Here is a 14,620-nt window from a genome sequence, read left to right as displayed (position 1 = left end):
CTCCTCTCCCCCACCCAGCCTCTCATCTCTCTTCCAGCCTCACCTCTCCTCTCTGCCATCCAGCCTCTCTTCTCCCCATCCAGCCTCTCCTCTCCCCCATCCAGCCTCACCTCTCCAATCAATGGTATTTATTGAGCGCTTATTATGTGCAGAACACTATTATAAGCACTTGGGAGAGTACACAGTAAAACAGAATTAAGCAGACCAGCCTCACCTCTCCCCATCCAGCCTCACCTCTCTCCATCCAGCCTCATCTCTCCCTCTTCCAGCCTCACCTCTCCCCATCCAGCCTCATCTCTCTCCATCCAGCCTCATCTCTCCCTCTTCCAGCCTCATCTCTCCCTCTTCCAGCCTCACCTCTCCCCATCCAGCCTCACCTCTCCTCTCCGCCATCCAGCCTCTCTTCTCTTCCATCCAGCCTCTCCTCTCCCCCATCCAGCCTCACCTCTCTACATCCAGCCTCACCTCTCCCCATCCAGCCTCACCTCTCCCATCCACCCTCACCTCTCTCCATCCAGCCTCATCTCTCCCTCTTCCAGCCTCACCTCTCCCCATCCAGCCTCACCTTTCCTCCATCCAGCTTCTCCTCTCCTCCATCCAGCTTCTCCTCTCCCCCATCCAGTCTCTCCTCTCCCCATCCAGCTTCTCCTCTCCTCCATCTAGCCTCTCATCTCTCCCCCATCCAGCCTCTCATCTCTCCCTCTTCCAGCCTCACCTCTCCCCATCCAGCCTCACCTTTCCTCCATCCAGCCTCACCACTCCTCCATCCAGCTTCTCCTCTCCTCCATCCAGCTTCTCCTCTCCTCCATCCAGCTTCTCCTCTCCCCCAACCAGCTTCTCCTCTCCCCCATCCAGCCTCTCATCTCTCCCTCTTCCAGCCTCTCATCTCTCCCCCATCCAGCCTCTCCTCTCCCCCATCCAGCCTCTCCTCTCCCCCTTCCAGCTTCTCCTCTCCCCATCCAGACTCAAGTCTCCCCCATCTGGGAAGAGAAGAGGAAAGAGGAGAGAGGAGGGGGGAGGACAGAAGAGGAGGGTGGAGAGAAGAGGAGGGTGGAGAGAAGAAGAGGAGGGTGGAGAGAAGAGGAGGAGAGTGGAGAGAAGAGGAGGAGAGTGGAGAGAAGAGGAGGAGGGAGGAGAGAAGAGGAGGGTGGAGAGAAGAAGAGGAGGGAGGAGGGAAGAGGGCGGGGAGAGTCATCGATAGCTCTGGGCTCTTCCGCTCGAAACTTGACTCAGATGTCCTCCTCCCTCCCTCCCTCCCTCCCTCCGTCTGCGTTGCCATGGAGACGGCCGGGGCAGCACGGGGGAAGAAGCAAGCTGCGGGACGGGGCCTGGACCCACCCAAGGTTAGAACCCTGCTTGGCACAGAGTAACCGCTTAACAAATACCAGCACCATCAGCATCATTATGACCATGTCGTCATTCGAATAATCATTGTCATAATCATTATATTATACAATGATCGTGGTAGGATTGATTCTACTATTTGATGCTATTAGTATTATCGTATCACCATTCTAATAATCATTGTTATAATTATTATATTATAAAACTGTGGTATGGTTTGATCTATTTAATGTTATTCTCATATCATCATAATCGCTGTTATAATTATATTAAATCAATCAATCAATCGTATTTATTGAGCGCTTACTGTGTGCAGAGCACTGTACTAAGCGCTTGGGAAGTACAAGTCAGCAACACATAGAGACAGTCCTTACCCAACAGCGGGCTCACAGTCTAGAAGGGGGAATGATCGTTGTATGATGTATTCTATTGTTATTCTGTTCTATTCTATGATTTATTCTATTGTTATTACTATCATATCATAATCATTGTTATTATCATTGTATTATAAAACTATCGTTGTATGATTTATTATATTATTTTATCCATTCATTCATTCAATCGTATTTATTGAGCGCTTACTGTGTGCAGAGCACTGTGCTGAGCGCTTGGGAGAGTACAGTTTAACAATAAACAGACACATTCCCTGCCCACAGTGAGCTTATATTATTCCCCTATCGTTATAATAATCATTGTTATTCTATTATAAAATTATCGTTGTATGCTTTGTGCTATTATTTTAGATTATTATCATATCGTTATAATAATCATCGTTGTATGCTTTACTCTATTTTATGTTATCATGTCATCATTATAATCATTGTTCTGATGATTATATTATAAAATTATCGTTGTATAATTTATTCTATGACTATGTTATGGATCATGATATAGCATTTATAATTAATTATATTTTATATTCTATATTATAATAGATCGTCATATTATTATAATAATATTTATTATTTTTATAATAGTATTTATTGAGCACTTACTGGGTGCAGAGCACTGTACTACTACTACTATGTTATATAGCATGATATAGTATTTGTAATTAATTATATTTTATATTCTATATTATAGTCACATTATTATAATATTATTTTTATTATTATCATATTTATTGAGCACTTACTGGGTGCAGAGCACTGTACTACTACTACTATGTTATGTAGCATGATATAGTATTTGTAATTAATTATATTTTATATTCTGTATTATAATAGTCACATTATTATAATAATAATATTTTTATTATTATCATATTTATTGAGCACTTACTGGGTGCAAAGCACTGTACTACTACTACTACTACTACTGATGATAGCTTTTGTTAAGCCCTTACTACATGCCAAGCACTGTTCTAAGTGCTGGGGGGGATACAAAGGTAGTCAGGTTGTCCCACGTGGGGCTCAAAGCCTTCATCCCCATGTGACCGATAAGGTCACTGAAGCCCAGAGAAGTGAAGTGACTTGCCCAAAGTCACACAGCAGACCAAGTGGCGGACCCGGGATTAGAACCCATGAACTCTGTCTCCCAAGCCCGGGCTGTTTCCACTGAGCCACACTGCTTCTCATGCTTCTGCTACTATTCATTCATTCAATCATATTTATTGAGCGCTAAGTGTGTGCAGAACACTGTACTAAGCAAGTAATAATCATAATAATAATTATGGAAAGGAAGGGGGAGAGGGGGCAGCCCCGAAATACAGAGTAGGTGGGAGGCAGGAATGTGAGGAGCTGGGGGATACCCATCTCTCTGGGGGACGTGTTATTATTATTATCATTATCATTATATTGTTACTTATTATTTAATGTTATATTGATATATTATTGTATATAATATATTGTAATTTATTATATTATTGTAATGCTATCTTATTACATTATTATAATATATTTATTGAGGGCCAACTAGTGCAGAGCACTGTACTACTACTACTACTATTACTATTACTGCTAATAATAATAACAATAATGATTATGGTAAGGAAGGAGAAGAGGGGGTGTCAGCCCCAAAATACAGAGTGGGTGGCTGGCAGGAATGGGAGGAACTGGAGGATGCCCATCTGTTGAGTGGACGTGTTATTAGTAGTATTATTGTTGTTAATAATAATAGTAATAATAATAATCACATTTATTGAGCACTTACTGGGTGCAGAGCACTCTACTACTACTACTACTTCTAGTAATAATGATGGTATTTGTTAAGTGCTTACTTTGTGCCAAGCACTGTTCTAAGCACTGAGGTAATCAGGGTGTCCCACATGGGGTTTACAGTCTCAATCCCCATTTTACAGACAAGGTAACTGAGGCACAGCAAAGTGAAGTGACTTGCCCAAAGTCACACAGCAGACAAGTGGTGGAGCTGGCACAGAACCCATGACCTTCTGGCTCCCAGGCCCGGGCTGTATAATAATAATAATAATGATGGCATTTGTTAAGCACTTACTATGTGCAAAGCACTGTTCTAAGCGCTGGGGAGGATACAAGGTGATTAAGTTGTCCCACGTGGGGCTCACAGTCAATCCCCATTTTATAAATGAGGTAACTGAGGCTCAGAGAAGTTAAGTGACTTGCCCAAGGTCACACAGCAGACATGTGGCGGAGCGGGATTCGAACACCTGACCTCTGACTCCAAAGCCCATGCTCTTTCCACTGAGCCACGCTGCTTCTCTAAAATAATTATGATAATAATTATGGTATTTGTTAAACACTTACTGTGAGCCAAGCACTGTGTTGGGGTAGATTTATATTGATGACTGTTTACTTGTTTTGAGGTCTGTCTGCCCCCTGTAGACTGCAAGCCTGTTGTGGGCAGGGATTGTTTCTATTGCTGTATTGTATTTTTCAAGTGCTTAGTACAGTGCTCTGCACATAGTAAGCACTCAATAAATACAATTGAATGAATAAATGAATACAGGGTAATCAGATTGTCCCACTTGGGGCTCAGTCTTAATCCCCATTTTACAGATAAGGGTAACTGAGGCACAGAGAAGTTAAGTGACTTGCCCAAAGTTACAAGGGTGACAAGTGGCGGAGGCAGGATTAGAACCCATGACCTCTGACTCCCAAGCCCATGCTCTTGCTACTGAGCCACGCTGCTTCTCTGAGAGCTTGGGAGAGTACAGTACAACAACAAATAGACACATTCCTGCCCACAGTGACCTTACAGTCTAGAAGGGGAGACGGACACTAATATGAATAAATAAATATATAGATAAATAAATAAAATACAGATATAGACATATGGGCCATGGGGAAGGGAGAGAGGATGAAGGAAGGAGCAAATAGGAGCAGCGCAGAAGGGAGTGAGAGAAAAGGAGAAGAAGGCTCAGTCAGGGAAGGCCTCCTGGAGGAGATGTACCTTCACGTGTCTGCTAATTCTGTTGTATGCACCCAAGCACTTAGTACAGTGTCCATATATATGTGTATGTATCTGTATATATCTGTATATATGCAATTTATTTATTTATCTGTTCATTTATATTAATGCCTGTCTCCCCCTCTAGACTGTGAGCTTGTTGTGGGCAGGGAATGTGTCTGTTTATTTTTGCATTGTAGTCTCCCAAATGCTTAGTACAGTGCTCTGCACACAATAAGTGCTCAATAAATAATAATAATAATAATGATGGTTTTTGTTAAGCGCTTACTATGTGCCGAGCACTGTTCTAAGCGCTGGGGTAGATACAAGGTTAACAGGTTGTCCCACGTGGGGCTCACAGTCTTAATCCCCATTTTACAGATGAGGGAAATAAGGCCCAGAGAAGTTAAGTGACTTGCCCCAAGTCACACAGCTGACTAGTGGGGGAGCCAGGATTAGAGCCCACGACCTCTGACTCCCAAACCCGGGCTCTTTCCACTAAGCCACACTGCTTCCCGAATGTGATTGAATGAATGAGTACAGTGCTCCGCACACAGTTAGCGCTCAATAAATACCATTGGTTGAGGGATTGAAGGGTTAAGCGGATTTCAGGGAGCAAGAGGTCTGTTAGGAGAAACCGACCTAAGGGAAATTTGGGAGCTCTCTAGACTGGAAGCGTGCTTAGTACAGCTCCGCGCACAGTAAGCGCTTGTGGGCAGGGATTGGTACTCTTTATTGCTGCATTGTACTTTCCCAAGTGCTTAGTACAGTGCTCTGCACACAGTAAGCACTTAATAAATACGATTGAATGAATGAATAATTAAATACCGTTAGTTGATGGATTGAAGGGTTAAGGGGATTTCGGGGAGCAGGAGGTCTGTTAAGAGAAACTGACCTAAGGGAAATTTGGAAGATTTGTTTGTTGTGGGCAGGGAATGTGTCTGTTTATTGTTATGTCATACTCTCCCAACCGCTTAATACGGTGCTTTGCACACCGTAAGTGCTCAATAAATACGTTTGAATTGAATCGAAAGATACAAGCGAGGAGAGATGGTTGAGGGTTGGGAAATTTGGAGCAAGGAAGCCTAGATATGCATTAGGTGGAGGAAAATTGGGGCCTGAGCCGTGTTTTGTTTTGTTGTCTGTTTCCCCCTTCTAGACTGTGAGCCTGTTGTTGGGTAAGGACCGTCTCTATATGTTGCCGACTTGTACTTCCCAAGTGTTTTGTACAGTGCTCTGCACAAAGTAAGCGCTCAATAAATACAATTGAATGAATGAATGAAAAGTGTAAGGGGCACTTAATACAGTGCTTTGCACACAGTATATCCGATTGAATTGAATCAAAAGATACAAGCGAGGAGAGTGAGTTGAGGGTTGGGAAATTCGGAGCAAGGAAGCCTAGATGAGCATTATGTGGAGGAAAACTGTGACCTGAGCCATGCTGAGGAAAGTGTGAGGGGCACATGGGGACCAGTACAGGAGTGGGGGTAAATATCCCAGCTGGTGCGTTGGTGGGAATGGGTCTCCCCCGCAGCCTGCAGTGCCGATTGATGCTGGGGTAGGGGAGAAGGGGATGGTTAGGGAATAAACACGGCATGATTAATAGGGGTTGGCAGGAGAATGAATGGGGTTGCTGACCGAGGGCATGGGTTAAATGTGCAGGGGAAGACAGGAGGAAAATGCTTTCAAACTCAAATAATGGATTGGGCTTGTTGAGCTGACTGTATTCTGATTGGGGATGCGCTAGTAACGTGCAGTATGCTGTGTGTATGTAGGTAGTGATATAACTATCGTGTAAAAAATATTAAGTAACTATATTATAACTATATAACGTAGTCGCCCCTCCTAGTCGAAGAATGTACCAGGGATGGTGAAATTCACCCATGAGAGAATGAAAGGTTGCCTCTCTACTTGTTCTGTTGCCTACTTGTTTTGTTGTGTCTCCCCCTTCTCGACTGTGAGCCCGTTGTTGGGTAGGGATTGTCTCTATCTGTTGCCAAATTGTACTTTCCAAGTGCTTAGTTCAGTGTCCTGCACACAATAAGCGCTCAATAAATACGATTGAATGAATGAATGAAAAAGCCAATTTGGGACGCGCAGTCCTGGCTACATCATATAAATAAAAAGGCTGTTTGGGTTGTCATGCTAATGTTTGCAGCTCCTTGCCCTATTTTCATGTTTTTCTCCTTGTTTCTGTTTTCTTACAAAGCTTTTGCTCAAAAAGAGCCACTCTTTTCTTCGTAATAGCACACCATTCATTCATTCATTCAATCGTACTTATTGAGCACTTACTGTGTGCAGAGCACTGTACTTAAGCGCTAGGGAAGTACAAGTTGGCAACATATGGAGATGGTCCCTACCCAACAACGGGCTCACAGTCTAGAAGGGGGAGACAGACAGCAAAACAAAACATGTGGACAGGTGTCAGGTCGTCAGAACAAATATAATTAAAGTTAGATGCACACCACTAACAAAATAAATAGAATAGTAAATATGTACAAGATATGCCAGTAATCCAGAAGTCACATGGTGAAGTTCCACATTTTTGATCATCCATGATAATCAAATAGTCCTGATTAAGTAGCAACAGAAGAGTAAACTAAGGATGAAGACAAATATAGCTGTGCCCAAAACCACAATGTACATGTTGAGAGGCACCGTGATTCCTTTTTCAGCCAGATCTGAGGCTTTGTTTTGCTGTGACCTTACATCTTACAGCCTATTAGCTAGAAAATACAAACATATATATATATAATCTTCATTTAAATGAAAGATATTTCCATTTTCTTCTAGGTGAACTAACATCCTGAAAGAAAAGAGCCAACTGTCCTCAGGAGACATTCTCATAAAACTGAAGAACAGCCCCAGGCCTAGCTGTCACAGACTTCTCTAATCAGACATTGATGTGACAATAGCCATATTCGTGGGTAACTGACCAAACAGTGTCAGAGAAACTGCTTCAAATCACGTGGTAAAATGCACTTTAATCAAGTTTAGATCCGTCTTTGAAAAGCAGATGGTATAAAATGAGTTTCAACCTTACCAAAAAACACAGACCAACTGGAACAGAGTTGGCATTTTTTCCTCAATCCATATTTACCAACGGATGGCCATGGACTCCATTTTTAAATGGTATATGTGCTGCAAATAAAGACGGGCTACAGCCCCGCATTTGATCTGATGTGTTTCTCAGGTCATGATTTTAAAAAAGATGTAGAACTGTCTGTTCCTCCAGAAAGCAAAACCCAAAGTTCTGCCCAACAGCTTTCCCTCAGTCCCTTCTCTTGGGGCAGGATGCCGATAAATATACGCAATTTGTGAATTGAACCCGTTCTTTGCTTTAAGAGAAGGCTAGAGAAGACCCGACAGTTCTGAAGTGTGGATTACGGTGCAATTAAACAGCGGCGTTTGTGACTAGCGGTTTGCTGCGATAACTGAAGCTTGGAAGAACTTTGGAGAGGCCACTGGGCTCAATTATTACAAGGGATAATGAATGGGCGAGTCCCTCTAGCCGAGAAAGCTTTGTCCGAGGGCTATGCCCGCCTCCGTTACAGGGACACTTCCTTGCTTATCTGGCAACAACAACAACAGAAGTTGGAATCCATCCCTCCTGGAACTTATCTAAGCAGGAGTCGAAGCATGTGGTACTCCCAGTATGGAAATGAGGCCATATTAGTTCGGGACAAAAACAAACTTGAAGTCTCTCGGGATACGGGACAGTCAAAATTTTGCACTATTATGTAATTCTCCTTCTGTGTACGAATAAATGTGAATTTACGTCCCAGGAGCAGGGAGAAGGAAAAATTATCTCAAATTTCATAGTCATTTATTTCTCATTATTAATGAGGTGACTTTGAATAAGAACATGACCATCATCTGGTTCCAAAGGTGGAAGAAGAGTTGAAGAGTAAATCCCGGAATGCACTTTTATCCCTTTAGCACCAGCTGGAATTCTCTAGAAATAATACGGTGAGCATGTTGGAACTAAAAAATGTTAACTGTCCTTTTTAATGCACAATTAAGAGGTGCACATGTACAAGAATCCTGCTGCATTGTAGTACAGAAGCGTAGCAGCAACTTTTGAGTCTTGGGACAGTCTCTGAGATGAGCTTCTGAACAGCTCAAGCAAGGGAGTCCTGTACAACAAAAATTCCTGCATTTATGTACAAATATCCCAAAGCAAGTGAAAAGCGAAGGAAACAGAAACAGAGCAATTCAGCACAATTTATCTGTTCTTACCTATGCATGGCTGTAACAGAAGAATAAAGTTTTATCAGTGTTTGTAGTTGAAAACCTTAACTAACTTGATCTGTCATGACCTTGGTTGTACTCAGTATTCCTAGTTGGTGGTTGACAAAAGATTGCTTGCATTATATTGAACAAAAATGATGAGCACTTGTTTCATACTGTGGTACTGGCTACTCTACTTTCCCCCCGCCCCGGGCTTGTTTACAAGGATATTCACTGTAACAATACGGCCATCCATTGCAATTAATTTTCAAACAGCATTTCAGTATTTGCCATACGGCATATCAAAACAATAGAATATAATCCATCATTTGAAAAGCTAAAAAAAAACACAGGCTTTCAACTAGTTCCAGCACAAGTGTTTCAACAAATCGCCTTGCCTGTGATGTACATTTCCTCATCATTACAGTGTTTTATGTGTTTTTGGTGGTTACTGCTGATGTTCAGATAGGGGTGGCCTAAATTGGCAGTTTCCACAATCAGTCATTTTAAATGGATTTGCTGTCTGCTGTAATTAAAATCTGCTTGCTTATGTAAATGTTGAAATGTCTTTTGCAGCTGATTTTTCATTTCACAATAAACTCCCCTTCAGACTCTTCGTTGGATGTTGTCTCCTCCTCTAGCCTGTATGCTCATTATGAGCATACATAATAGATAGGGAACATGTCTGCTAGTTCTCTTATATTGTCCTCTCATAAGTGCTTAGAACAGTGCTCTGCACATAGTAAGCACCTAGTAATACCACTAATTGATTGATGTTTGGCCAAGAACACTGCAAACTGGGGTGAGCTAAAACTGAGCTGTGATATGGGAAATTCATAGACCTTATTTCGAAGCCTTGCTTCAAAAACAGAGCTATATTCATACAAGGGGACCAATTTAGAAATGTCCAGAATCATGTTTTATTTGGCGGAGCTGGGATTAATAACTTCTAATATTTAGATTGCACTTTGAGTGTTGGTTACTTTCTCCAGTACATACTGGTCTTTCCTGCTGTCTCAGTTCACAAGGTTTAATTACGAAGACTACAATCCCTACCTTATGTAGCCTTACATATACAGAATATCTATCAGAATTTGGCCTCTACTGAAGCTAGGATACCATGGCTTGGGTTTTTTTGCTTTCGAGAAGCATTAAAGCAATACTAGAGGAAGCACAGGAACGTATACACACACTCGAACATCATTTTTGTTGCTGTTTATTATGAAAACAAAACAAATACCCCAGGAGAAGGGTCCATGATTACCAGTAACATCAAAGAGTACTTTCTACCTTTTTATTCTGTTGTGTTGAGGCCAGCATTGCAATAAACAAGCTAAAACTACTTACAATGACTCATTTTCAGTAACTGACATTTACAGGAATATACTAGAAACGGCACTAAAAAGTTTAAGAAAAGAGTTACGGTAAACTTGCATGCACATCATACAGAAAAGTAACATTTTAAATATAAAAAAGAAAACTTTCTGGAAGTGTTATGCCAGTATTCGGGAATAGCGCTAAACTGTAGGTTTCCGATCCTTTATGGTGGCTTTTGAGATTTGTTTTTAAATGATTGTAAGAGACGTAAATGCTGTAAAGATGGATCTTACAGTTTACAAGCGAGATAATGTTACCAGTGTGAGGAACTTTCTCCATGTTAATTTTAATCACTACACAAGGCTTGCCCCATAGCCCCTCTCTCACATTTGATGTAACTGTAGTGTAAAAATGTATTTTTCAAATGCATTTTCTACCCCTTACTAAAAGACTTTTCCACAGTGCCCTCCGGGCTCCATCCTAGCTTGATGGATTTAGCGTTCCCCTCCCCACAGTGAAAATTAAGAACTGGTCTAAGATCTTCCAGATTAAAGTCATTCAATTAGATAACTGCGGTCTTCCTACCACAGAGGAAATGGCAAGTGACCCACAATCTGGTCCTTTCGATAGCAGGTTGGCTGAGCAATTTTTCACCATTCTGAATGGAAATCAGTTTTGCAGTTCATACCCACCGGTGAGGGGAAGCTGAAAGATTCCAGCACCACGGAGTCCACAGTTGCTCTGTCGTACCTACAGCCATCAGGTGGGTGACACAAACTCGACAAATTCCTTCTAGATTTCACAAGCGAACGTGATTGGTTTATAATAAAGTCACCCCGTGAAAAAGGAAATGAATTGTTCCAATTTTTCTCTCCTGCTGGTTTACAGGGTACATTAGATCTAGTTCTCTGTTTTGAAATTTCCTTTTGGCCAGAGATCTCTCCTACCTTTTCACATAAGTGAAACTTTTTTATTCTGTCTGAGCAACTGAAACAATGAGAAGCAATGCCATCACTGCTCCCTTGACATTTTCTGGACATCTTCACCCATGGGTGTTAATTTATTACTACCTATTTAATACCAAAATATGTAATCCAATGTGCACTAAAATGTCATACTAGAAACCGGACACTTTAAGACTTGTCTAATCGGTTGTATAAAGTTTCTCAAAGTAGTAGGTTATATATATATTATTAAAGATCTCTTTAGAAAATACTTTTTAAAACAAATACGAAGGGCAACATTTTTCAAGTGTGAAACAAAAATCCATTTAAATGTTTTATTAAAAACAGAAAAGAATTAAAGTTTCAGGCTCAAGACTCCCTTTTTTTAAAAAAAAAAGTTAAAAGTTACCAAGCGTTAGAAACTGACAGTGCTTTTCCATTTCCTTATCGTACTGTGATAGAATCTTTAAGGAGGCTGTGGTGGAGCCCTATCAGATGATATATTTTTTTTCCCTTTGCAATCCACTTCTGTTTGCCACGAGTAGCGAAAAGGACCTCTCACGAATTATCTTGAAATGTTGGCAAATGTCACTCACAGATCAAGACAAGTATAGTCCACCTGTCAAACTATCCGAACATCGGTCCCTTCCCGACACCCACTTCGTTGGCTGGAATCACAAGAGGGCGGTGGGAAAATTAGGCTCTGCTATACCAACCTCAGGGCTCATGGGCAAAATGTCGCAGCGGGGGGTCAAAGTGCGTCCTTCAGAGGGTACGATGGGGCCCGCAGAGACTCTTATCTTTAATCAACTTGGAGGGAACCCCCTTGGAGGGTCTGAGTTCCAGGAAGGTGGGCTTCACCGGAGAAGGCTGCCCCACAGCCCCTCGAGCCGCACGGTCAACCCGAAGGTCAAGGTGACCATGGACTTCCACTTTATAACTGGTAGGCATGACCCGAGAGCTCCTGGCCAACTGTCAATGTCCCGACCTCCAGCCTGGCAAAGTACGGGCATCCCTAGGCTAAAGGCTGGTTGGCAGCCCCTGGAAACACTAAACAAAACATAACCTTCTGTTAAACTCTGTATATTATTTTTTTTACAATAAAAAGTTAAAAATCAAGGCTTCAATTTTACTATACATTTTTTTTCCTCAGATTACAAAGTTTATATTATATAACTGGGGTTCCCTAAATTGATTTAAAACTTTCCTAAAGCGACCTGTGGCAAATACAAAAAACAAACCAAAAAAAAAAAAATAAACAAAAAACAAAAACAAGAAACGATATGTGCTGCAGCTGAAAGTCATCTATACCTGTAAGTCTCCAAACTCTGTACAAAAAAAGAACCCATAAATGAGTACCAAACATGATTAAGCACCAGCACAGGTTACAGAGAACTGAAGCACCTGTAGGTAAAAAGTCCAACATATTTAAATAGGGTCTCAAATTCTTCTATTTGTTAAACCATTTAAAAATGTCTGCATTTCTGCTTTTCTTTTTATGCAGTTTCTTTGTTGTTGTTTTTTTTAAAAAAATGACCAATGATGTTAATAAATAAAGTATTTATATATACATGAAGTCCGGGAGAACGTTTATGGAGCGCGCTGCAGCAGTGCAGGTTATGCATTAGGCTGGACTGTCGTAGAAAATTGCTGAGCCTTACAAAAAAAACCTTTTTATCATCTTTTTTTTTCTTTTTTTTCTTTTTCTTGTGTGTTGAGGTAAAAGTTTCAGTGTTTGGAAACCTGCACTCTGCACGACACAGCAGTGGTGTTCCCCTCCCCGGAGCTCACGATGTCAACAATGATCGGAAAATTCAACCTCCCCCTTGGATCGATTCTCCCCCTCTCGGAGCTGCAAGAATCCCTTTTTCACATAATCCCAGCTCTGGCTCCCTCGAGCAGGTCCATCGGAATAATCCGCCACGTGAGAGATTTTGTGGACAGAGATGATAGCATCGGATATTTTCATCACACCGTAGACTTGCAATTAAGAATACTAGTGCTAATGACAAATACAACAACTATTTCCAAAGCTAACATCGTTCTGATACAGTACCATTTTACGGAAATTTCCTTAAAAATTGCCATCTGGAGTGGCAGACTGGATTGGGAATAAGAAAAGGGATTTTGCAGCAACGCTTAGACCACACCTTGCAGATTTTTCTATGGATAGCTCATTAACTTCTGAGAGTCTCGTTATCTCCAACTAAGTCCATTTCGGTTAAGTTTAGAGGACTGTATGCAGAATCACCTTCTCATAAAGTCCACTTAGACACCCACACAAAAAAAAATATAGATCTTTGACCTATGGAAACAAAAAATGGAAGATAACTTTTGATAACACAATTCCCCCCCAAAAAAACCTTGCACATCATGGAACAAAAAGGAGTATATTAACCATAGAAGGGAACACTGCAGAGTATTGTGTGATGTCCTTTTCTCGTAGGTTTTAAGTGTCCAGAATTTATTCCGAGTCACTGCTGTCGGAACTGGATCCGCTGGAACTGCTGCTTCCGGATTCCGATGAACTGCTGCTGCTGAGACGGGTTGGACCTCCAGAAGGGGTGGAACCGGATTTTTCTGAATGGAACATACAACAGGTTGGAAGCCTCCCCCTCCAAACCTGTCAGACCCCAGCTCTCCTCCCACCTCCAAAGACCTCCTAAAACGCCTCCTTCCCCTGGAAGCCCTCCCGCTAAATTCACAACACCCCAGTTACATCAACCTGAGCAAGTTTGTATTTTATTCCGATCTTTAGCACCTGCATACATCTGTTTTTATTGGTATTTTCACTTGACTGTTCAATTATTTATTCAGCCATTTCCTCCTGGAACAGTTGAACTAATAATCCCTGTTACATCTTTCTTTTTCTCCTGCTCCCATGATTTATAAATCACCTTTTTGTCCACATTAGATTAGGGGCTCCTGGAGGGCAGGGAAGGGGGTGTCTTGCCTCAGTCTCCCAAGGCCTTAATAAAGTGCTTCACCCTTGGCAGGCGTCCATAAATATACTGATGGATTGGTTCATTTTCATTGTGTTTGACTAGATAACAGATCAGGTACAAAAAATGGCATGAAACGGCAAGGGGCAGGGAATAAGAAAAGAAAAACTAATCAGAAGGGCATTATACAAAGCTAATCCAAGGGGTACAATGGCCTTCCTTTGGGAATTCCTCTTCCCATTTTAGAGATTATGAAACTGAGGCAACGGCCACATTCATAACTTGCCCATCGTGATGGAGTAAGTCAGAAAGGAGCAGGGATGGGAACCCATGGAAAAAACACATTTTACAAATACAAAGAGAAGCAGGGTGGTGTGGTGAAAAGAGCACAGGCCTGGGAATTAGAAAACCTGGGTTCTAAGACTTATCTGTCATGTGACCTTGGATAGGCCATTTAACATCTCTATAACTGAGGCACAT

General features: G+C 41.7%; 2 protein-coding genes across 3 annotated transcripts in view; one reads left to right on the top strand and one right to left on the bottom strand.

Moving 5' to 3' along the window:
• Nucleotides 1–1,267: 1,267 nt before the first annotated feature.
• Nucleotides 1,268–9,551, top strand: BRD3OS (BRD3 opposite strand). Of its 2 annotated transcripts, none has more exons than XM_038745246.1 (2): nucleotides 1,268–1,343; nucleotides 7,501–9,551. In XM_038745246.1, the coding sequence occupies exon 2, from the start codon at nucleotides 8,197–8,199 to the stop codon at nucleotides 8,449–8,451; it is 255 nt and encodes an 84-aa protein (XP_038601174.1). In that variant the 5' UTR covers nucleotides 1,268–1,343; nucleotides 7,501–8,196; the 3' UTR covers nucleotides 8,452–9,551. The 2 variants fall into 2 exon arrangements, with proteins under 2 accessions (XP_038601174.1, XP_038601175.1); XM_038745247.1 differs by lacking the exon at nucleotides 1,268–1,343 and adding an exon at nucleotides 1,405–1,464.
• A 586-nt stretch (nucleotides 9,552–10,137) lies between these two features.
• Nucleotides 10,138–14,620, bottom strand: part of BRD3 (bromodomain containing 3) — a 123,678-nt gene continuing 119,195 nt past the window's right edge. Inside the window, exon 14 of the mRNA XM_038744949.1 lies at nucleotides 10,138–13,778. Within this exon, the coding sequence (XP_038600877.1) occupies nucleotides 13,663–13,778 (116 nt within the window). The 3' untranslated portion in view covers nucleotides 10,138–13,662. The remainder of the gene's footprint in view (nucleotides 13,779–14,620) is intronic.

Source organism: Tachyglossus aculeatus, chromosome 4 (genome assembly GCF_015852505.1).
Source record: "Tachyglossus aculeatus isolate mTacAcu1 chromosome 4, mTacAcu1.pri, whole genome shotgun sequence".
Classification (NCBI taxonomy): Eukaryota; Metazoa; Chordata; class Mammalia; order Monotremata; family Tachyglossidae; genus Tachyglossus; species Tachyglossus aculeatus.
Note: the sequence above shows the minus strand (reverse complement) of the source record. Positions and strands in the feature narration are given on the sequence as shown.